Source organism: Protopterus annectens, chromosome 6.part0 (genome assembly GCF_019279795.1).
Source record: "Protopterus annectens isolate FY-2018-M chromosome 6.part0, PAN1.0, whole genome shotgun sequence".
NCBI lineage: Eukaryota > Metazoa > Chordata > Ceratodontiformes > Protopteridae > Protopterus > Protopterus annectens.
The window spans coordinates 483444322-483470283 of record NC_056737.1 but is presented as its reverse complement, the minus strand read 5'-3'; the positions used below and the strand labels follow the sequence as shown (position 1 = coordinate 483470283).

Below are 25962 nucleotides of genomic sequence, written 5' to 3'. Positions count from 1 at the left end.
CATCACCCAGGTAAGATCTGAATTGTCTCTTTTCTGCAATAAGCCTTGCTAAGTCTGTCTGATGGGCCTTCTTTTGCAACAGTTTCTCCTTGGCTGAAATTGGGGAAGAAGATTCTGAGGCACTCTCTGCTTCTTGTGCCAAGATTGGGATGCGGCTGTGTCTCACAACCATGGAAGATTTGTTCACATCCTTCTTAGAATGCACAGAACTTTCATTCTCTGAACAGCTCACCAGTGGGTCTAAATACTTCAATGCTGGCAGATTTTCTTTTGCTTCTTTCTGCGACAATGCAGAAACATAGTTATCTGTTGAGGGTGAAGGCAGGTCTGTTGTATTTATATCCTCCTCATCATTATTAAACCCATTCTCTTGTATCTCAACAAATTGGCTTTGTAGCTCATTGTCAATGTGATTCAGAGTTTCAGAAAAGAAAACCACATTCTCTACTGCCTTGATTATCTCAGGTTTTGGGGAGTCCAATTTAGCTTCTCGATTTGGCACACAGCAGAAAGTCCTTGGCCTTGATTCTTTTTCATGATCATTTCCAGTACATGAGTGCTCTCTATTAGGGATGGAGCCATCTGGTATGGCATTACTACATCCTTCTGTACTTTTATCAATATCTCCTACTATCCCAGGATGATCAGCTTGATCTTCTAAATCTACAGAAATGCACACAGGTGTTTTTTGGCCATCTTGGCTTCTACCATCCACTTCAACATTTTCAAGGACAGTAGGGCATGCCAGATCCTGTAGCTTAAAAGACCCTTCTTTCTGAAACGTGTCCTTTACTGGCAGAACAAGGTGATGAGTGACTTCTGTCCTACAGCTTCTATTATATATTGCATTCTCAGATATGGGAGCAACAGGCATATTCCCTTTGTCACAGGGAGAAACTTCTTCCGCAGTACCTTCTATTTCTTGATGGTTCTCATCCCTCTGAGCAGGTGGCTGGGCATTGGGAAAACTCTCTAAAGCAATGTGAGCAGCTGATACTGTAGGCCGCATTGCAGTCATCTACATTCACAGTAAAATACAGAAAATAACTTTTGAGTATAGTTTATAAACAGTACTAAATATTAAAACAGTAATAGTAACATTATTCCTAAAGGAAACAAATTTATGAAACTGCTGAATGGCATATCATATGCAGCACATTTATTTGCATGATTACAACTGTTGTGATTACTTGTCAGATAAGAACATTTTTTAATGTGCACTGCTTTTGACACAGACTATGCGTGAGCGCACACTTATTTGTGTGTGTGTGTATACACACTTATCTGGGAGTATGCAGTGTTTTATTTATATTTGCAGAATCTATAGTATTTTCAGTTATATACACCCAACCTGATACCAACTTAACTGTTACTCTGTGAGCACAGATAGTGTCAAAGTACAAATTGTTGAAATCCTGCAAGTTCTGCTTCAGAAACAGCAGGCTCAGCTGATACCAAATGCATACTCTGTTACCAGTCAAAACCTTGGAACAGCTGTCTGGACTGAAGAACTTCCGCAATGGGTAAAAGTTAGGATGTCTTCTTCCAAGATCCCCATTCTTCTCAAAGACACTAAGTGAAAATGGCTTAAAGACATAAACAAAAAACATATAAAATTAGATATCTATCTGACCAACAAGAATGTATACCCACAATGGAGTACAGATGGGTTGTTTAAACCATGAGAAATGATGGTAGGTAGGGTTGCCAGCTTTCTTTGTGGCTAAAACCGGACTAAGGTCATGCTCCTCGCATCACCCATAACTCCACCCATTCCCACCCCCCCTCTCCCATCCATGCTCCACCCAATTTACATCACTGTGACATCAGCTTATGGGAACGCCCTCTTTTTCTGTTCCAGATGTCTGCTTTCAGCCGCTTTACTATGCTTTTCTGTAAAAAAAAAGCATAGTAAATCAGCCAATTTAACATACACTGATAGTCTGTTTCCTTTTGTGAAACAGAATACTGGAGTTTGTACAGTGTTTTCCTGACTATCAGAGAATTGATTTGATTTGTGGATAATCCAGAAAAAAAACGGATAGGTGGCAAAAGGGGTGGTGCAGTCAGGTTAGTTGACTACTGGGTGAAAGCGGGACAACAGGTTTGGTGGTTGTGAAAAGATTACCTTAAGAAGCTCTGACATCATGTGTGGAAAGACATCAATGCAAGAGGCAGCGATTCCTCAAACAGATAAACATTATCTTGCAGAAAAAAATCAACATTGAGTAAAATAGTATACACACTCATTCAAAAGAATTCCCTTTATAAACGCAACACAAAATAGTTTTGTAAAGTGTATTTTCCCTTATTTTAACCATGGTAACCCCACATGCAGCATGCTTACTGTATTCCCAACTAGATCAGTTATTCAAAGCAAATGGTAAGGGTTTGTCTCTCAAAAGTAGAAAACTGACAGTTTAGAAATAAAAACAATGTTTTTTTTTTCAAAAGAGGTACTAGAAAAATTATGACAAGCAGAATTACTTTGCATCCAAGACATAAAGCAGACGGGAGCCCACAGGATTTTTTGCAGGGGGTGAAAACCTACAGCCCTACCCATGCAGCCCCCCCCCCCCACACACACACACACAGCCATTCCAGTGTCCCATTACTTGGCTACTTCTCCACAGTTGCCATAAACACTGTTCAACACTCTCAGTTTGCATACTGTTTTATGCTTTACTTCTACAATGACTATGGATATTTGGATTTAGTTTATAACTTTTATTTCAAATTCTATAGCACAAACACTGATAGACATTTGCTAAACAGAGCAATAGTCTTACAATGAAAACAGACTTAGCATTAAAGATTCTGTACCTTTGAAACAGAATTCACTGAAAAAGCACTGAAATCCACAAAGAAAATGCACCTGTACAGTGGCATGTTAAGTTTACCTTTGGGCTGTTTTCAAACCATAGCCCCCTTGCACACATTTTAGGACCATGCAAAAGTTTTGTGATTCACCTTCCTGATTTTATTAATTATAATATATAATTGAATTATATCTCTTGAATAATACAGCACCACTTGTTAAAGTGAGTTTTAAATTTTTAGTTTTGAACATTTTTCCAGTAAGCACTGAAACAAAACATACAAACCAATAATGACAAACTGCCCAATTCAGAACATTTCAACCATAAAAGGCCACTCAAACTTCAGTCATTACAATCCACCAATATCAGTCAATATACACAACCTCTGCAGAAGTACAAGTCATCTGAAAAACTCCACATTAAAGATATCTGAAACTAATGAAGAGGTTGTTGCTAGAAAACAACTGTACATTTCAGCGTTTCATCTACAAATTCAGTGCCTGCTGTCCTCAAAGAATAAACTGCCTATGTTACATTAAAAAAAAATGGTAAGCTGATATATTGCAATAGGGAATGTGTGGCAAACTGAAAAACAGGTTCATAGTTACTAGTCAACTCATCCAAAGGAGGACATCCTCAGGACTGCATCACCTCAACCCCTTAAAATACAAATCTGCAGCCCTCTGTACCCCAAACACAGCAGCATACACATTAAAAAAAACCCTTAAAATACAAATCTGCAGCCCTCTGTACCCCAAACACAGCAGCATATACATTAAAAACCCTTAGCTGGAGATGTAGTAATATAGCAAGCATGCATTGGTCTGTACACAGTTATCTTCTTTGTTGGTTCATCTGTATCTCTTCAATATTTATGCATTTGAAGCTGGTACTTTTGGGCCTTGTGATGGATAAAATGCTCCCCGTTAAAATTAATTTGAAGAAAAAAAAAAAAAAGAAGAAGCAAGTCTTATACACTGCGCATGAACAACATCTATGCCTAAGGACTGTTATCATTTCCCCAGTAATGTGCATTCAGTTTTGAGGGAGGTACTTGCAGATGTTACAGGAATTGGCTTTATTTTTAACACGAACAAGGTTTCCAATAATATTTTGGTGTATTGTGTACTTCCGCTGCCAAACCCCTGCACTCTGTCTCCAGCAAACCTAACATAAAGCTGAGGTTTGACAGCTGTCCGTTATTAATTAAACATGTTTTTTCTTCTGTCCTTATTTACACACATTTATAATCATGCCGGTATGCCGAATACTGAGCGCACTAGGACCTAAACGACTGACTGCTCACATAAATGGATTAGCTTTACAACACCAGCGAGTAAAAAAAATCAAGGGCAAGAAAACAGCAATGAATACTATCGGTAGGATATTAACTTAAAAACCCACATCATTAAACACAATAAATTGAATGTTCAATTCCACAGCATAGCAGAACCCATACAATTAAGATGAAACCCTGGTCGATTTCACAACATAAAACAGACCTCAGTTCAATGAGCATACTGCAGTAAGGAAATCCACCAATGTACAGCAAATTTCACCAACCTCAGGGTAAAGACACCCTCTCATTCACTCAATTTAATCACAGCATTACTACAAAAATCGGAGATGAACAACCATTTCTTCTTGTTTTAGAGGGTGGTACTACTTACTTGGTTTTCCAGTCATCTCAAAGTCCAGCACAAACAGCTAATAAATGGGATTGTGTGGAAAAAAATGCACCCACCTGATTTGTTTTTTATTTCCAAAAAAAAAAAAGTTTTAAAAGGGGCAGTGCGCGCCCCTGTGCCCATGCCTAAACCCACCACTGGGAGATTAGTGCTCTACCTGACTCACCTGTATAGCCAAAAAGCACACCGGGACCGCAGGCAATAAGGAGGGGAGAGAGAGAGTAAAGATGGTGCAGGAGAAATGCTTGAGACCGTGGCAGTGGCACACAAAACCCGGACTTCACGTGTCCGGTTTTGAATGAAATTTGTAACTGGACAATTTGTAGGAAAACCGGACAGCTGGCAACCCTAATGGCAGGACAATAAGCACCCACTGCAAAATGCCTTCTTGCAGACACTCTTGACATTTTGAGTGCTCACACATCTACTAGATATCTCTGACTTCTAAGGGCCTGTACACTGTGCCATTGCTGGATAAAATTTTAAGCAATACAACAAAACTTCTCACAGAGGCAGTACCTGTAAAAGTGTCTAAAAAGCAAGATCTCAGAATGTTAAGTCTTGAAGCCAGGCTCCTGGAGTCATGGTTCAATCCATAATACTTCATAATTATGAAACCAATGGCCAAGTGACCACAGCAAAAATATCCTCAGACACATTCTGAAAGTGATGCAGGAAGGAGCCACATAAGCAAAAAGTGGCAAGCCATCTGATGGTAAAAACAATGCAGTTAGCATCCATTTGGACAGGGTTTACTTAGATGCAACCAAACTTTCCTTATGCAGAGCAAAAAAAAAAATAAAGAAGTTATGTACTCACCATAACATTCCATGTCTGTTGTCCATCTCGCCTTCATTCTGTACTTGTTGGGTTTGGAACCGATCATCGGTTCTGACTCGGCCTATACAAAAGCTCAAGGACTTCTCTTCTACTGGCTCGTGGCTGTAGCCTTATCCCATCATGCTTAGGGAAGATTACTCAGATCTTGTTTGCAGATATTAACCCTAATGTCAAAAAACTATTTACATATGTAACGGACCAATGAAGAGAGTCAGAGAACATTATATTCCAATCACAACCGCTTGGTCCATAAGAAGCGAAAGGCTGGGGGATGGATGGTGGGACGTAAGAATGAAGGCGAGATGGACAACACACACGGAACGTTATGGTGAGTACATAACTTCTTTATGTGATGTTGTCCTACCTCGCCTTCATTCTGCACTGGTTGTGACAGCGTCCCTAGCTCCATCTTTCTTGGGTGGCTCACTGAAGAACATTCTTCAGAACAGTGGACTCAAAGGAGGCCCTGCTGCTGGAGGCCAAATCCGCTTTGTAATGAGTGATAAAGGTATGAGGCTTCGCCGACGTTGCTGCAGCACAAGTAGTATGCATAAGTAGCCTTGCCTGAAAGGCAGATGAGGTTGCTACAGCCCTTGTAGCATGACCTTTTACCTTTTCGGGAAGTTCTCTGTTTAGAGATTTGTAAGTAAAGGTAATACAATCTGTAAGCCATTTTGAAAGTCTGACTTTTGATACGGGAGCACCATTTTTTTGTCTAAAAATGATACAAATAACTGGTCCGATTTTCTGCAGTCCTTTGTTCTATTTATGTAGAAATGTAATTGCCTATGCACATTTAGCTGGTGTAGCTTATATTCTTGCCCTGTTGCCATAGCTGGGGAAAAAACTGGTAAGTCTATGGATTGATTCAAATTAGATTCTGAGCACACTTTGGGTAGGAAGGACATGTTTGTTTGTAAAGATACTCTATCCTTGTGGAAAAGCATGTAGGGGGACCTTATTGACAATGCTTGTAGTTCTGATACCCTTCTAGCAGAGGTGATGGCTACCAAAAGGGTTGTCTTCCATGTTAAAAACTTTGTCACAGGATGAGGCAGGTTCAAAGGGGGGGGGGCAAACTGGATAAGACAAAGTTTAGGTCCCATGGTGCTGTAGGGTCTTTAATGGGAGGCCTGAGTAAAATAGTACCCTTCAGGAAAGCTTTGCAAAGTCTGTGGGACGTTATTTTTAGTCCCAGTTCTCCTATATGGTAGTTGGATATAGCCGCTAGTTGAACTCGAATGGCAGCCTCAGCTGCACCTTTATTAAAATGCTTTACCAAGAATTCTAATATAGTGGTTATAGGGGCAGTGAAAGGGTCAATGTGATTACTGTAGGCCCAGTGGGAAAATCTCTTCCATTTGCTTGAGTATAATTTCCTGGTTGAAGCCTTATGAGAAGAAATCAGGATATGTTTCACTGAAGGGGAAATATCAGGAAGCCTGGCTGTGTGTGGAACTGGAGCAGCCAAGCTGTCAACTTGAGGGTTTGAACCGATGGGTGGAGCCTCCCTGACGAATGAGTCAGGAGGTCTGGAACTGGGTCCAGAATCCATGGCTCCTCCTGGAGATGGGGCCAAAGAAAGGGGAGCCATATCTGATGAGGCCAGTACGGGGCGACTAGTATCAAACTCCTTCCCAATGAGCTGGCTTTCTGAAGGACTTTGAAAATCAACAGAAAGGGGGGGAAAAGCAAAGAAGAGACCTGGGGGGGGCAATCGTGTACAGGTGTGTCCCTTGGTGACTCCCCTGGAGGGGGGGGGTCAGTGCAAAGTAGCTGCTGCACTTGGCATTCATGGATGTGGCAAAGAGATCACAGCAAGGCTGGCCCCACTTGTGGAAAATCTTTTCCTGTACTTCCTGTTTTAGGGACCACTCGTGAGACATCAGAATTGCTCTGCTGAGGTTTGTCCACTATCATGTTGGATTTCCCTGGGATATACACTGCTGTCAGAAAACATTGGGAAGAGACTGCCCACTGCCATACTCTTTGGGCCTCTTGACAGAGGAAGTAAGGCTTGGTTTCTCCTTGTTTGTTTATGTACCACACAACTGACACGTTGTTTGTCTGTATTGCAATCATTCCTAGTGGAAGAGAGTTTTCTAATACTTGCAACACTAGAAGCATATCTCTCATCTCTAGGATGTTGACATGCAAGTGGGTCTTGTGATCCTGCCAAGTGCTCTGGACTGTCTTTCCCAGAAAATGCCCCCTTCCACCTGGGAAGAGTCCGTGGTCACTGTGGCTAATGGTTGTCGAAGAACAAACGGCCAGCCTAGGGTCACCTGAGTGGAATGAAGCCACCAACTAAGGTCTTTCTTGCAAGATTCTGTAATAATAATTTGGTGAGGCAGAGACAGCTCCTGCACGGACCACTGAGTGAACAGCAGCCACTGTAAAATTCTAATGTACAGGCTCACCAGTGGTATCAAGGTTACTGCTGCTGCCATGGTACCCAAAACTTTCAGGAGAGTTCTTGCTTTCACTTTTTTCTTGGAAAGTAGATTTTGGACTTGATGTCGTAGGACTTGAACTCTTTAGGGGGGAATCTTGGCCAACATTTGTTTTGTATCTAGGTCTGCTCCTATAAAACTGATATGATGAAATGGCAACAAGGCAGATTTTTCATAATTTATTGTGATCCCTAGGTGAGAGCAAAGCTGTATGGTGGTATCTCTCACTTTTGTTAGTAGATGCTTGGTGGTAGCAATCAGGAGCCAGTCATCTAGGTATGGAAATACTCAGAATCCTAGGCACCTCAAGTGAGCCATGAATACTGCCATGCATTTGGTGAACACTATGAGGCTGTAGCGAGACGAAAGGGCAGAGCTCGAAACTGGTAGTGACTGGCTCCCAGATGAAAGCACAAATGACTCCTGTCCATCTTGATGTGGTAGTACGCATCCTGGAGGTCTATCGAGCACATCCAATTGTCTTGTCCCAAGAAGGGAAGTATTGACTGCAGTGTCACCATCCAGAACTTTGACTTCTTCACTGATGTGTTTAGATTGCTGAGATCCAAAATGGGTCTCCAGTCCCCTGTTTTTTTTGGAACTAAAAAGAACCTTGAGAGTAAGTTCTGGATCCAATTTGGTCTGTGGGGACAATTTGGATGACTTTTGTCTAGCAACCTTTGTATTTTTAGAGTTGCCTGATACCTTTGACTGGGTAGAACATCTGGGATGGTTTTTGTTTTTGGAGGCAGAAAGGAAAAGGGAATGGAATAGCCTTTGGATATGATCGTTATTACCCATTTGTCTTTTGTAGTTTCTAGCCAGGTATTTGGGTACAAATATAAGTGACCCCCGACTACCTCCAGAGATGGACAGATGGGCCTCCTTTCAGGAACGCTGAAAGGGCTTACCAAGGAAGGATTCCCTGTCACCCTGGTTCTGCGCACCCCGTCTGCCACATGGTCGGCATCTTCCATTGGTACTTCCCCCTCTGCCCCTAAGGTAAGGATCACCACATGTGTCCTGGAAAGCTCACTGGGATTTTAGAAACCACATTCCCCCCCGTCTGACCTTTGGGAGTAAGGTCTGGTAGGTAGGGAGAAATGGACTCCAATGGCACAGAGAGTCTTTCCTTCTTGTTCACACCTGGTTAGTGTGTCTTTAACTTTAGGTCCGAACAAGGACGAGCCATCAAAAGGGGCATTAATAAAGGAAGACAAAGGATTCCACAAAATCACACAAGCGCATCCAGAAATGTCTCCTTAAGGAAATTCCTGTACTCGCTGTCCTTCTCGCTCCATCAGCTGTATAAGAAATGGAACAGCTAACCACTGAATTTAAGGTGGAGATCTGAGAGGAAAACTTGTCCAAAACACCCGCAGCAACAGAACCTTGGAGGGTATCGCCTAGCTCTTTCGGGAGATCTCTCTGAATCCTAGTAAAATGGGTCAGGTAGTTCAGCAATCTGAAAGCAAGAAGAAAAGGTGCTGTTTTCATATCTGTCCATCGTACGAGACTCTTTGTTCAGCGAATGGACAAAAGAGGATGTCTCTGAAAGCTCCTTCTTGGTGGCTGCTGCCACCACCATAGAATCTACTGGGACACTCTTCCTAAGGAACTCCTTGTCTGAAGGTGCAGTAATGAACTTATTTGGCCTCCTAGGAACAGGTTCCACTGAGTCTGGAGACTCCCAAAGCCTTTTGAATAACTACATTCATGAGCTGGTCGAAGGGTGGAGATACCACAGTGATGGAAGGTGAGACCCGAAAGCCTCCAGGTATACAGACTCATCCTCAGAAGGGTTGATGGGCTTCCAGCCCATCTCTGCTTAAGTATCTTTAGGATGTCCGCAAAGGAGACATCTTCAGAAGGTGACCGTGAGGACACTTCTGATTCATCGAGGTCTGTACCTGAGGTGATGGAGTCCTCTGGGGAGTCAAAATGCTTCCTCTTGCATAATCTCTTTCAAGGGACCTCCTTGGAAGGGTATTCCAGAGAGGTTTCAGAAGAGAGAGTTTCACCCAATGGCGCATCCTGAGGCTCTGGGTCTTCACGTCTGTGTGGATGCGATGGTACTGAGACAGATTATTTTTATCTATAGGATAGGTTGTGTCATGTGATGTTTTTTAAAATTGGTATAAGGTGACTATTGTGTTTATACATGTTTTTACAACACTGAGGAAGGGCTGTTTTAGTCTGAAAGCTTTGTTTTATAATAAACTGTTTTCGAACGTTGTGGAGCATGCTTTTGGTTTACCTATTCTTGCTATTTGCTTCACTTTGCCACAGTGCTCATTTTTGTTTTTGTGATTTGTGACAGCACTCGCCTCATCAACGCGAAGACCCCCTGGCCCTGATCCGAGGAAGCCTCTGGCTCTGAAGAACCAGAAGGCAACCCTGGAACCAAGGTGGTGGGCTCCGAGGATTATGTAGGAGCCGAGCTCACCCGCGCTGAAGCCCCAAGAGGCAAGTTTGGATCAGACAGCTGTCAGATCTGACTCTACTTACTGGACCAGACTGGACAGCATTGGCTCCTAGACTCCTCAAATTCCAGCGGAACCGAGGCAGTCGGAGCAGTAGTCGGGCCTGAAGATCCTGGTGCAGGTCTCGGTACCAATGGTTCCACTACAATCAGATCCAGCCACTCTGGCTCCAAAGTCCCAGATCTGGTTGGAGGAGGAATCTATGAAGAGGACATAGTCTTTGTCGGCTCCAAATCTCTTTGGGTTGGAGTCAACAGTAGCTTGGCCAGCGGTGGTGTCTGTAAAAGTCTCCTCACCATACGATCCACATCGTCGTCAGAGACACTCCTGGAGAATCAAGAGGAGGGGGTAGGAGATCTCACTGTTTGCAGAAATGGAGATCTGACAGTTGGGGATACTGGTTCCAGAACTGGGGATCGTCTCCAAATCTGAAACTCCATTGGCCCAGAAACCACAGCAAGAGCCGAGGAGGAAGCTTTTTCGAGCCCGAAAGCCTTTGGGTCAGATGATGAATCTTTTGGCAATTTTTTTCAGCTCCGAATCAGCAATAGAGGTAGATGATCTTTTTCTCAACTTTTCTGACATGAAAAACGGGGAATTGGGGATTTTTGACAAACTCTGAATCTTTTCCACAATCTTTGCGAAGGAGGTCTTTAATAATCCTCTTAAAATCAGCTTGTTTTTTCTCTCAAGCAAAACTCTGGAACTGAAAGAATGGCAAAAGGGCGCATGATTCCTGAAGGTAGACCGCACCTAAACAATATACACAAATTGTATGGCCATCAGTCAGCAACATTTTTTGGTTACATTTGTCACATTTTTTGAACCCAGAGGGTTTTGAGTCTTTTTGATCCTTGGACATTATGCATAACGTATCAACAGCAATACCAACAACAACCAACCACCAATAACAGTACTAGAAGAGAAAAACTTTATATATATATATATATATATATATATATATATATATATATATATATATATATTTTCAACAAGAACCAGCAACACAAATTTTTACTGTGAAAAAACAAAGGAGGGCAGTTCTCTAAGTTAAATGAACCTGCCCCTAATTAGGAAAAAATATATGAAAGGGAAAAGAAGGCCCTCTAAATTAAATGGGCCAATGGTAGCCCTAACTTAAATGAGCTTACCAGGGGAAAGACCAATAGAGTTAAAGCAAGACTGAAGACTTTTTTCCAAGCTCTCTAATGTAAACAAGCTTGGATAATTATTTGTAAAAAGATAGCTGGGAAAGGAAGGTAGAAACAAGGCCTAGAGGAAGAAACGACGGCCAAATGTAACAGCCAAGAATAAAGCGAACACTTTAATGGAGCTCAAACTAACCCACTAACACACTAAAAAAGGTTTTCAAACAGTAATAAGAACAATTTTAAACAATTAGTAAGAAAAAAATATTTCCATTTAGCTACAGCCTGAATGGAAGCACCCAATCTTGTTTAGCAATAAATGAGATCTGTGTAATCTTCTCTAAGCATGATGGGATAGGGCTACAGCCATGAGCCAGTGGAAGTCCTCAAGCTTTTGTATAGGCCGAGTCGGAACCGATGATCAGTTCCAAACCCAACCAGTATAGAATGAAGGCAAGATAGGACAACATCACATCGAAATGTTTATCCCTCTTCCTCAACTTAGTACTCTTTTCAGGTAAGACCTGAACTGAAGATGCATGTCAAAATGAGGAGGTCTCTTTCTACTGGGGATTCTGTTCCAAGAAAGAAAAAAGGGAAATTAATGCATCAGTTAAGAGCAATTCTGAGTCTACCTGCAAGAAATAAATTATTTTGTACCTAAAGGACTCATGATCCTAATGAAAGGTCAAAAAGTTAATTAACAATTAATGGCCTGCAATTTCAAGACTCTGGCAGAAGTAATAGCTACAAAGAACAGTATTTTCCAAAAGATAAACTTTAGATTCACTAAACCAGCTGGTTAGAAGATGTTAGGAAAGCCTGTTGGTTATGAAGTTCATATCCCAAGGTAGGATTTTTTTCTCCCAAAATGAGTAAAGAATTCAGAATCTCCTTTCAGGATCTGCTCGGCAAGATGATGCTGAGTCACAATTCTGCCTTTCACAAGGCCTAAGAGAACTGAAATGGCAGAAGCATGCCACTTAAACGTGGAAAAACTTAGTCCAAAGTTAAACATGAATCTAAGGTATGTCAGAATCGCCAGAACACTCAGTGAGGTGGTTTAAGACTCCTCCATACCAGAGGGAGAGCTTTTTCCACTTAGGACAATTAAGTCTGATGAGTGGAAGGTTTCTTGGCAGCTTCACTCACCACCTGTTTCTCTTCACTAAAATGGTTAGTGAGATCAGAAGAACTGAATGGAGCAACAGTGGAATTAATCTGCTAATGCAAATGTTGAGGTTCCATTTGTGTCACCAGAGACCACTGCTCAGCAATACACTAGGATTACTGGAGATCCAATTAAAAATAAATGACTGAACATCTGAGAACTGCTCTCCTTCATGATGGGGTCATCAAGGCAGTACACAACTTTGATAGTAGCTCCCAATACAGTTTGGAAGTTCTGAAGGTATAATGTACAAAGCATAAGGCAGGAGGTGAGAGAACAAGGAAATTGGATGGTGGCAGTCTCCTCCATCTGACTCAGTTTGTGGTGTGAAATTTCCAGCTCCTTAAAACTCTTCTCTGGCACTGATACAAGGGCACCATCCAATATAAACATTAGAATGTGTTCCCCACAAGGGGAAGTCCTTAAACCAAAAAATCACCAGCTGCTGCCAAATAGCATGCATTACCATACAAAGATTACCATAAGTTAGACATGCCAAAAGGCACAAAGGGAATTCAATGCTATAACAGGATCACACTACCAGGAAATTGCGACTGGAAGGGCAAGACCTCTGCTGGGGGTAGCGAGGACAAAATTAAAGTTCAGAATGAAAAAAAAATACAAATAAAAAGAGCAGCCAAGCCTAGAAATTAAGCTGTCAAGTGTCAGCCCAGTTGTGGAGGACTTCCTGGTTTGCAGTGAGATAGGTTTCTAGCTGTGATCCGAGAGCCTGAAATGCAATCTCTTCATCCACAAAGAGGTCACAAGTAACAGGTTTAGTTTTCCTTCTCTGAATTTTGCAAGTAGGCATGAATTAAAAGGGTGAAAAACATCAACGACTTTTCCCTGCCACGGAAAGGAAATTTATCTTTCATCAAATTTTTCACTATGTCAAACAATATCAAGCAGAACTTGGTGAGAGAAGCAATGGGAACAGATGTACAGTTAGGGTAGCATATCCCTGAAAAATGATGGCCATACCGTTCTCCTGGGTCTTTAATTTCAGCATAGGCCTGAAACTGTGGTTAAGGAACCTAACGGACATAAGGAATCTGATGATCATCATAACATCTACTGTGCTCAAAGTTTACACCTCCATAGGTCTCCAATGAGATCTTAAGAACTCTGCTACAACAGTGTTTCCTTTAGCTGAACCATACCATCCATGCAAGGTGCATCTGGGAAGCTGCAAACTTGTCTAAAGTGCCAGCATTGTCAAAATTACAATGGATTATGTGAAACAAATGGGGAAAAGGGTAAGGGAATTTTTTGAACTTCTTGACCCCAGAGTCATGAAGCTCTGCGAGTTTTTCCATAGTTTAGTCCAAAAATTTAGGAAAATGAGCAGTTTGAACAAGCTTTTTATCCTTACTTAAAGGAAAAACTCTTTGAACATTTTCAAATGCAACCTAAGAGAAATACCTAGTTAAGTAATTTGTTCACATTGTTTGAGTTCAAAAGTTTCCACTTGAAAACTAATAACTACAGGCTAGTAGCTCACAGCCATAAACTTCTGACGTCAACTGCTCATTCAACAATTCCTTGAGATTCACAGTGGCTGAGAACATACTCTTCTCCTTTCTTCCACACATATTCACTTTCATGACAGACAATTCCCACACTCATCAATCACAGCTACCTTTTTGGACATGCACACCTTCAATATCAGATTGTCTCAAAAGAGCCATTAGCTAGCGTCACACAAATGCACTTCTTCAAACCTAAAATAATATCTGCTTAACATGAATGACTGTCAAAGGTGTCAATCACGTTCAACAACAGAAAAATCCTGTACACAGTAATTAAACGCAACTTTATCGATTGTATACACTTCAGATACCAGAATGCTAATAAAATAAAAGTAACAGCTGTGGGGAAGTCTAATTTATTTTAACCCCTTTCACATAAACATACATAATTACTCATAGAAATGCAACCATCAATTATAGATATTTGGAGAACTGTGACTGTACACCTCAGATATTTGGCTGTGTCAAATGAATTAATAAAAAGAGCCACACAGGAATTTATCTTTTCAGCTCACTGTTGTCTGTATACTGTGTAGCAACACCATACATCTCAACAACTTGTATGTTTTATCTCAAGAATCAAGAAGAAAGCTTAAAATAATGGTGGACAAAGGACCAAAAATCAGGAAAATATATTGGCTTTGTACACTTAGAAACTTGCCAGAATAACAGGTTTTGCATTAGCATTCTTTTTCTTTTTATTTTTTTAAAGGGTATTAAGTCTGCAATCCCCAATAATTTGCCAGAAAACATTCCTGAGCGAGGAATAAACCAAATATTACACAAAATAGCAGAGACAATTTGCAAATTCAGGGACAGTTGGAGAAGACAGGTATGACAATTATTACAGACAATTGCATGACTGTCACTCCATACCTCAGGTGCTTGCTTGCAACAAATTAATGAATAACTACGTAAATAACTGTCATGCATGAATTTATCTTCTAATCTTACTACGATTAGAATACAGCAAACAACTCACTGTACCCCCAAACTAAACACCTCTCAACTGGTATGCTCAAGAATCAAGGAGAAAATTAAAAAATAGTGGTAGACAGAAGACCAAAATCAAGGACAGATATTACCATTACATACTTAGAAGGTTAACAGGCTTTACATTACCAAGACTTAGTTAGAAAGCTAAGTCTGAAACTCAAATATCTGTCAATTTATATGCAATCCTCAGTCACTGATGCGCCTGACCACATATGTTTTGTACAAAACAGATATGCCCAAGTTAGCAGAATAGCATATTTGTCATTAGCATGTATTTTCTGTAGGATACGAAGTCCAAAACTCAAATGTCTATCATTACTTAATGATTTTATTCCTCAGTGATTTGCCAGAAGAAAAAATATACATATCTGTATATCTATATATCTATCTACATATATATATATATATATATATATATAGATAGATATATATATATATATATATATAGATATATATATATATATATATATATATATATTGTTGTATCTTTCGGCTTTTCCTGGTTAGGGGTCGCCACAGCGGAACTCCGGTCCGCTAATGATTGGCAATAGATTTTGTACATACCGACTTGCCAGGCCTGACGCACAACCTTCAACGAAGGTACGCCCATTCACGCATGTCTCCACACAGAAGATGCTTTAGCTGAGAATCGAAGAAGACAATGTCTTATTGTGAGGCGACAACGCTACCGCAGCACCACCACCGCAGTATGTATATATATATATATATATATATATATATATATATATATATATATATATGAGTCTATGTCAGATGATCAAATTTTCAAAAACTCAAAATTCATACAGTCGAGACCATATGATCTAGTTTCCGAAAACTCGATCATCAAAAAAAACAAGAAAATCTACCTTTTTTTTTTACATTTTGTGCTGGGAGAACCTCTCCACACCTGCTGCAACTTATATTTACCAACTCCGGGATTGCACTACAGTGAGGAAAAGGGTAAATTTCCCCAATTTGCACTGCATTGCAGTCTCCATTCAAAAGCTTTGGGTTTTCAAAAACCTGATCTGGTGGTCTCGACCATATGAATTTCGAGTTTCTGAAAACTCTATCAACTGATAGGGACCCATACATACACATACACACACACACACACACACACACACATATATATATGTATACATACACGTACACACACATATGCACATGCACAATTGCAAGAAAAACCAAGCCAAGCTAGAGTTTTCACTGTGTGATACCTTATACCTCCTGTAATAGAGGCCAACGGAAACATGCAAATGTCCCCTTAAGGACATCAAGTTTTTCTTGATAAATATGCACACACACACACACACACACATATATATATATATATATATATATATACATATATATATATATATATATATATATATATATATATCAAATGTGTGTATGTGTGTGTGTGTGTATATATATATACACACACACACACACACACACATACAAACGTACATATAAAAACAATACAAATTGTATGAGTAATAGACTGAAAATATGAGACAAAAATATGGTCATTCTGCAAAATTCTGGGCTCTTACAAGTTATGCTGCATTCCCCACTGATCTGTCAGACCATACATAAAACAAATAAAAACATGCTTCAAAATTTCAGACAGTTGAGAGCTTACACCTCCATACATTAAAAAAAACCCAGAATATGATGTCCAAATGACATGAGGACAGTCACAAGCTTGTACGCCTCCCATCCATCTACTCATTCACACTTACACTTAAATTATCATTCATTCATTCACACACACACACACACACACAATGTATATAATATATATATATATATATATATATATATATAACTTTATATATAAATATATATATATATATATGCAATGTATACCCAACACACACACACACACACACACACACACACACACATATATATATATATATATATATATATATATATATACACATACACACACACACACACACTTTATACACATACATACATACAGTCGATATAAAAAGTGCACACACCCATGTTAAAATGCCATATAAAAAAAATGAGACCACAATAAATCATTTCAAAACTTTTCCCACCTTTAATGTGACCTGTAACCTGTGTAATTCAAATGAAAAACAAACAAATCTGTTACGGGAAAAATATAAAAAATAAAAAATGTACAATAAGCTGGGCGCATAAGTATGGACACCCTTAGACTAATACTTTGTTGAAGCACCTTTTGATTTAATTACAGCATTCAATCTTCTTGGGTACACCCCTGCCATCAATTAAGGAGACTCTGATTAACCCCAAATAAAGTTCAGCTGTGCTAGTAGGATTTTCCTGACATTTACTCAGTTGCCTGCTACAGCAAAAGCCATGGTTTGAAGAGAGCTTACAAAGCATCAAAGGGATCTCATTGTTGAAAGGTATCAGTCAGGAGAAGGGTACAAAAACATTTCTACAGCATTGGATATACCATGGAACACAGTGAAGACAGTCATCAAAAAGTGGAAGAAGTGAAAATATGGTACAACAGTGACGTTGCAAAGAACTGCCAAGAGACCTACAGCAACACTGAAGGAGCTGCAGGAATTTCTGGCATGTGTACTGGTTGTGTACTACATGTGACAACAATCTCCCGTATTCTCTATATGTCTGGGCTATGGGGTAGGGTTGTAGAACGGAAGCCTTTTCTTACACAGAAAAACATCCAGGCCCAGCTAAAATTTGCAAAACAATACATCAAGTCTCCCAAAAGCATGTGGAAAAATGTGTTATGGTCTGATGAGACCAAGGTTGAAATTTTTGGCCACAATTTCAAAAGGTACATTTGGCGCAAAAACAACACTTCACATCACCAAAAGAACATCATCCCCACGGTGAAGCATGGTGGTGGCAGCTTCTTCAGCTGGAACTGGTGCTTTAGTCAAGGTGGAGGGAATTATGAACAGTTCCAAATACTAGTCACTTTTGGCTCAAAACCTTCAGGCGTCTGCTAGAAAGCTGAAGATGAAGAGGAATTTTGCCTTTCAACATGACAATGACCCCAAGCATACATACAAATCAACAAAAGAATGGCTTCACCAGAAGAAAATTAAAGTTTTGGAATGACCCAGCCAGAGCTCAGACCTAAATCCAATAGAAAATCTGTGGGGTGACCTGAAGAGGGCTGTGCACAAGAGATGCCCTCACAATCTGATAGATTTGGAGCATTTTTTCCAGTAAGAGTGGGAAAATATTGCCAAGTCAAGATGCGCCATACTGACAGACTCCTACCCAAGAAGACTGAACGCTGTAATTAAATCAAAAGGTGCTTCAACATGCTAGTAGTTTAAGGGTGTGCTCACTTATGCAACCAGTTTATTGTATGTTTTTTATTTTTTTATATTTTTCCCCTAACAGATTTATCTGTTTTTCAATTGAACTGTACAGGTTATAGGGCACATAAAAGGTGGGAAAAGTTTTGAAATGATATCACAAAAACCTGGCATTTGAACAGGGGTGTGTAAACTTTTTATATCCACTGTGTGTGTGTGTGTGTGTGTGTGTGTGTGTGTGTATATATATATATATATATATATATATATATATATATATATATATATATATACATGCATACACATATATAGAGAAAAAGACAGATGTACATACATAAATATACACACACATACATATAGATAAGTATGGCATGGATAGACTGCAAAAAAACATTTTACAACATCCCATATTCATAAAGAAAGGAGTGCTTACAGATGTGTAAGATACACCCTACACTGACCGATTATATTACAGTGACCATGAAACAGTGGCAAATTACTTTGTAGCTAAGAGCTAAGTCAAGATAAAGGACAGATTATTATCCCAGGGATGAAAATCCAAATGGGGTATATTCCAGGGTAACCCTTTGTCATCACTTCTCTTTTGTCTTGACCTTAATCCATTAAGCTGTCTACTTAACAGATTAAGTCAGGTTTACAATTTGGCTCCCAGAAAGTATAAGGACTTCTCATCTTCTTTTTGTGGATGATTTTAAACTGTATAGTTCATCAGATGAGAAACTGAAAGCACAACTGCAAGTGGTCAAAACTTTTTCAGATGATACAAGAATGTCATTTAGTCTTGATAGATGTGCAAAAGCAACCTTTACAGCAGGAAACCTGCAACACCAAATAGTATCAGTCAGAAACAGGAATGGGATATAAAGGAACTTAAGCAGGAGGTAGTGCATGAATATTTCAGAATTGATGAAGGATCAACAATAAAACATGAACAAATGAGAACAAAATGCAGTAAGGAATACTTTAGAAGATTAAAATTAATACTGAAACAGCACATAAATCTAGGAACAAAGTTCAAGCTATAAACCAATTTGCACTTCCAGTTCTAACTTACACCTTTGGGGTGACAGACTGGCCCCAAAAGGTACTGGTTCAGTTGGACAGGAAAACAAGAAAAATGCTTCATGCTTATCAAATGATTTATAAAAATCAGTGTATACCAAGATTATATAATCCCCATTCTTAAGGAGGTATGGGCATCCTTGAAAGTGATTACATGCATAGATCTGCAGTCGTACGACTGCATACACATCTGCTGACCTCATAAGATTCAAGCATAGTGAAAGTTTTAAAATATGAGGAGAACAAGTCTAAGATGACTTCCCTGCTTAGTTTTGCAGAAGCATACTGGTGTCAAGCGGGAATGGAAATCAAACCAGAAGTAGACAAAAATCAGGCAACAATTGCATGTATCAAAAACAGAAGAAAGAATATAAGGTGAAGGATAAGATGAGAAGGCAAGAAATGTGGAAAAGGCATAAAAATATCTGCAAGTACAGAAAACTCCTGGAACAACCTCATAATGATCAAGATCTGATGCAGGAATAGTTAAAGACAGGTGAATTTAAACCAAAAGAAGAAAGGTTAATATTGGTGGTCCAGGATAGTGGACTATGTATACGTAGGTTTACAAAGTCCATTGAATATGTGGGTGAAACAGATAAATGCAGGTTTTGTAAAACAGAATTGGAAACAGTCTCACATCTTCTTGTTGGGTGTGATAAACTAATGGCTGAGCGCCTGTATACTGAAAGGCATAACAATGTGGCAAGACTGATGCATTAGATATTATACAAACATTACAATACTGAAGTAGCTGAGAAGCGCTGAAAACATCAGCTGCAAAGCATTATAGAGAATGATGAAGTTTACATGACATGAGATCGCCCATTACCACCAGTTCAAAAATATAGATGTGAGAAAACTAGATACAATAGTCCATGAAAAGAAGACACAAGTAGCATTGATCACTAAAACTGCTAGACACAGTGATTATAGTGTAGTATGTACCGAGAGACAGAGTCATAAAATACCAGGATTTGTGAGCAGAAATGAGGGCAGTGTGGGAGGAGAATACCCAGACAGTTCCAATAGTAGTAGGGACAGCAGGTCTCATAAAAAAGAATTTACAGTCATATTTAGGTATGCTACTGATACGTGTAACTACGTATGAGTTGTAGGAGTCAGTTTTGGGCACACTGCAGGTGCTGTGAAGATCAGTTTTGATGAACATCAAAGACTGAAACAATACTAATTTCATGAACTTTAATCATACTTTGACTTAGAAATGGGGTCCATTCCTATCATGGTATTAGAAACCCCAAAGACATGGAGAAATTAAATCAATACACACGCACACGCACACACACATATATATATATATATATATATATATATATATATATATATTTAATAACATTTAATTACCTGTAGTCTTACTGGAAAGGAGCCCATTTTCAGTGGAGGCCCAGAGAGAAAAGCTCCAAATTATTACAAAACATTTTAAGCACTATAATTTTCCAATCTTTAAAAATAATGCAAAAAACAATTACAGTTTAAAAAATTATACCATATAAGACATAATATGAAAACGTTGGTTAAGAATAGATACAAGTTATATGACAATGACTTAATATTTAGAGAAATTTAAGCCAGTTAATAAAGAAATTAAAGGTAAATAAGTATAATACAAACAGGATTTCTAAAATGAAGTGAGAGAAAAATATGTTTACGGCGTACTTAAGAGAGAAAGCCAGGAGAAAGAAAATCATAGATGTGAGAAAGAGATTAAGGAGGTATAACATATGAATAGTTATTTGCTCACATTTTGGGATATAGTTTATCCTGGTGTTGAGCAAGAACAGAGCCAACATTGGCTAGGAAGTCTCAAAACGGTTTTAAAGCTCGGGAGGGTGGATATTGACCTGATAGATACAGGTAGGGAGTTTCTGGGCCTTAACAATACAGTAAGAGTACAAACAACACCCAGCAGATTTGATAGTTTCTGGACAGACAGGAGTTTTTGGTCACTGGATCATAATGACCAACTGGGAATATAGCCGAGAAGAATCTTATTTAGTGCTGGATGATGGATTCTGGATAATGTTATAGGTGGTAAGCAGATCCGTATATATGTTAATTGATGGGGTAGTTCTAACCAATTTAGACTTCTAAGTGCTATAAAGTGCTGGGTTTTGAAAGGGCAATTTGCTGTAAATTTAGCAATCTTGTTACAGCCTTGTTCAAGTTTTGAATTCTGTGACGCCTGAAAGTTAGTATGGATCGGAGCACCATAAAGAAGTGTGGGGACGAGAATACTAGTGGTAACTGTAGATTTACACTGGTGAGAAAGTTTTTGGTTCTATAAAGCATTCCTAGTTTTTCATGAGTTCTTCTCTTGCACTTTTGTACATGCAAGTCGAATTTAAGATTATCCCTAATTTTTGATGAATTCTTCACAAGCAATTTTGCAATATGCAGGTTGAATTTAAGATTATCATCCACTATCATCCATAATACTTTGCTATGAAAAGTGACTTCAATGATTGTATTATGAACAGAGAGGACTTTAAATTTTGTTTTTTTCATGCGAGAGGAATGTGAAGAAAAAAGTATTAGGTTTTTTTTTAGCATTGAGAATGAATTGTGAGTTATAAGGCCATATTACAGTGGCTGTTAAAGCATCCTGAGTAACTTTGTGGAGGTATGCCACGTTGTCAGATGTGCAAATGAGAGTTGAGTCATTTGCATACTGTGTTAGGGAGGCCTGTTTTGTGGAAGTGTGGAGGGTGTTGGTGAGAATGTTAAAGAGGAGAACACCAATGTTACAGCCTTGGACACCAGTGGTGATTGGGAGGTATAGAGGGTGGAGTGCCATTTTACTGAACGATACCTATTGGATAGGTAGCATGTGAACCATAGAAGGGTGGGGTGAGAAAGACAATGAGGAGGTATAATGTAGACGTCTGTTGTGACAAACTGTGTTGAAGGCATTAGACAAGTCTAGAAATAAGGAGGGCACTAATTTGCCTTTATCTCTAGCTTTACTGAAAGTATCTATATAAGTTAGAAGTGCAGTGTTAGTACTATGGGAAGGACAGATGTCATGTTAGCTGGAAGACTGGAGTTCTTCCAGCATGAGATAGTTTAGCAATTGTTTTTCAAAACATTTTTGAGCATTTTGGAGAGGGGGATAAGACTGCTATAGGTCTAAAGTAAGTAATGTCTGCTGAATGTTTTCCTATGTGCAGAGAGATAATGTGTTTAGAGCGGAGTGCCCTAGTGGACTAATTCACTGTGCTGTGCTGTGTGACTTTTTCCAGACAGAGGGAACATGTGATTCCTGGACTGACCTGTTTGTAAGGATTGATACAAGGCAGGCAAGGCTATTGACTATTTTAAGGTATTCACTTGGAAGTTTATTAGCTGAAGTAGAGCATGGTCTGAGTTTAAGAGTAGGTTTATACAGGATGTGGGCACAGGTTTGAAGGTGAAAGTGAATGTGGTGATAAATGGCTGCTGGGCAACCTTGGTTAGAGATGCTAACTGAAGTGTATTGCAGTTTCAATTGACGAGTTATTGGCAGAGGAGTTATGGCTGAATTTATGGCTGGGATACAACATTTCTTTAACGGCTGTCCAGAATTTTTTTAGGGTTGTGTTTGCTATTAGTGTCAAAATTATTATAGTATAGTTTTCATCTTCTTTAATTTGCTTTCTAGTACTATTGAGAAACATTTTGACATTTTCAAGATATTGCGCTGTTTTACGTTTTTGTCATTCTTTCCATGCTTTTTCTCTATCCTGTTATCAGCATTCTATTTTTTTGAATAGCCAAATTGCAATATTATTTTTAGTCTCTTCCTTCTAGGTGGTGCAAGGCTATTTATGATATATAGGAAAGTTATACAAAATTCATTTACAGCATCATCTAAGGGGAAGATTTTAGGAAGTTCTAGTTAACAGATGATGGGTTAGTAATGAACACTTCTAGGTTAAACTTGGAAAGGTTGCACATTGTTTTATAAACATGCTGTTTAAATGGATGTGTGAGATGTCTGGTTGTACAGATTGGGAGATGATCACTAAAACAGTCACACATTGTACCTGAGGTGGTGTATCTGCTAAGGTCAGATACTAGAATTCAGTCTAATAGGGAATTTGATGCCTTGCTATAATGTGTGGGGCTATTAATTAGTTGTGTGAAATCAAATAAGTTCACGATTGATGTAGGGGAGTTAGAGTTAATGTCCAAACAATTAACATTCATATTACCTAGTAATATTATTACTTATGGAATTGTTATGGATATCTAATGTAGGCCATCTTCCAGAATAGTTGTATTGTCACCAAAAGGGATGTAAAAAACAGTAATACATATCTGTTTATAATTGTTTAATTTCAGGAAAGTTATAAGAAGCTATGCAAAACTGAATTTTGGTACTGGTTTGTTGTAAGGGGAAATGTGGTAGTTGTTGGGGAATATTAAAGCAAGACCTCCACATTTCCTCTTTACATGATCATTACGGATGATATTACAGCCAATAGGTGCAATTTTGAACTTGTTTATGCTGGGTTTAAGCCAAGTTTAAGTTATCAAAAGAATATCAGCTTCCGTTGGGTAATCCAGGTATGTAGTTCAGCAATTTTATTTCTTATGCTTCTAACATTTATTTCAGCAAAAGTAAGATTACCGTGATTGGAGGTTGACCGTTGTAGGTTAGAGTACTGCGTGGAAGAGAATTGTCTTGATGTTCATTGTGATAGGTGGGGCCAAGATTAGGGTGCATGTCATTTTTTTAATCTTTACAGAATTACCACTTGTGAAATAGGCAAACTTACATTTATATAAAAGCAATCACATCATATTAGCAAGTTTACATTTACAAGCATTATACATCACCTATATTGTTACATATCATATAACCTAAGCAAAATTATATAAATTTTTCAGTGACTGCCTTCTCTTGAACCTCATTCCTCCTCCAGACCATTTTTTCTAAAGGAATAGTTACAAAAACAAAAATGTCCATTTTCTTAAATCATCACTTTTTATATAGGCAGTCACACATTAATATAAATGAAAAGAAACCATACTGGCAAATTTTTAGTTGCAAACACTATTCGATCATTGTCAGTCAAACATTACATAGCTCATTCAAATCCTGCATTCTTTTAAAATTCATTTCTCCTCCAAAACATTATTCTGCGTGTACTGTTCCCATAATTTCCATTTTTTCTTTGTAATTTGCTCCTACTCTACTATAAAGATCTGGATTCCAGTTGTTTTATCTCTGTTACTATATTCACTACTTTTACTGCAGTTAGTTTAGACTCTCATTTCCATTCTCTAGTAACTGCTTTTGGCAGCCACAGTAGTTAGACCCAGCAAGGCTTTACTATGTCTAAGCAACTTTGATTCTGTATCATAGCTCAAAAAAAAATAATTTCTTTAGTTATACCATTTTACTCACCCAGTACTTCTGATGGAGCAGTCTGCAGTAAATCATTAAAGTCTGCCAACTCATACTCCCAAAAAATATTTTCCCAGTTACCTATTTCTTCCCAATTACACCTCCAACATTTGCTATCTACCTGAAGAAACATTCTTTGCCGTGTACTTGGGGTATAAAAATACCTATGTAAACACTCCCAAGCAAAGATCCTAAATCTTCTAGATTTTGTTGCAATTTGGAAGTCATACATATTATACCTCAATGTTTCTTTGTGAATTGCTTATCCAGTCTCTCTTCTCAATCCTTTCTAACCTCCTCTGATTGATTCTTATAGTTATTATGCAATATCGTATATGCTCTACTAATTATCCCTTTTTAACAGCAGCATCTGTTCAAAATTCTACTAAAAACTCTGCAGTGATGGTCTTTCACTTAGGATCCCACAATTTACTTATTTTTGCCTATACTCTGAGACTGGTCCTTGACAGAGAAGGAAATCTTTAGCATGCAGTCCAAATAAATTCTTCACCACTTCCCATTTTTTTATCTTTTCCTCTCTAATTATTTGATCCCAATACCTTGTATCCTTTTCCAGTTTAGTCCAGTAAATTCCAGCTCCCTCTTGCCTTCCATACATCTCCCTAATTGTAGTCATCCCTACTAGCAGGATTTCCTTCCTCCATTCCCATGTTGGCTTAGTTCTCACAGTACTTTCTGCTACTTTATGAATATAATATTCTGTATGGTTATTATCCTCCTTAAGGACTGGCATTCAAATTCCTAGTCTCTCGTTGATTCTTCAGCTTCCCCTGTTTCATCATCATCCCCTAGGAACACAATTTGTGAGAGATGCAATTACTTTAAGAACCTAGAGTCTATGCTCTTTCCCTCACAAGCCAGTATTATTTGGCACTGAGAAGGTTATCAACACAAGCACTACACCTCAATCACTACCCTCAACTACACAACACATACCCACATACGTGGAAGTTCTCAACAAAAACATACTCAAACAAAGGTGACCTCAGAGGCAAAAACACATGTGAAATCCACAACCCTCCACACCACATACC

General features: G+C 38.9%; 1 protein-coding gene across 1 annotated transcript in view; it reads right to left on the bottom strand.

Moving 5' to 3' along the window:
* TTBK2 (tau tubulin kinase 2) overlaps window positions 1–25962 on the bottom strand; it is a 2201340-nt gene that overhangs the window by 112722 nt on the left and 2062656 nt on the right. Inside the window, exon 15 of the mRNA XM_044074209.1 lies at window positions 1–1018. This exon is cut by the window's left edge and continues 277 nt beyond it. Within this exon, the coding sequence (XP_043930144.1) occupies window positions 1–1018 (1018 nt within the window). The remainder of the gene's footprint in view (window positions 1019–25962) is intronic.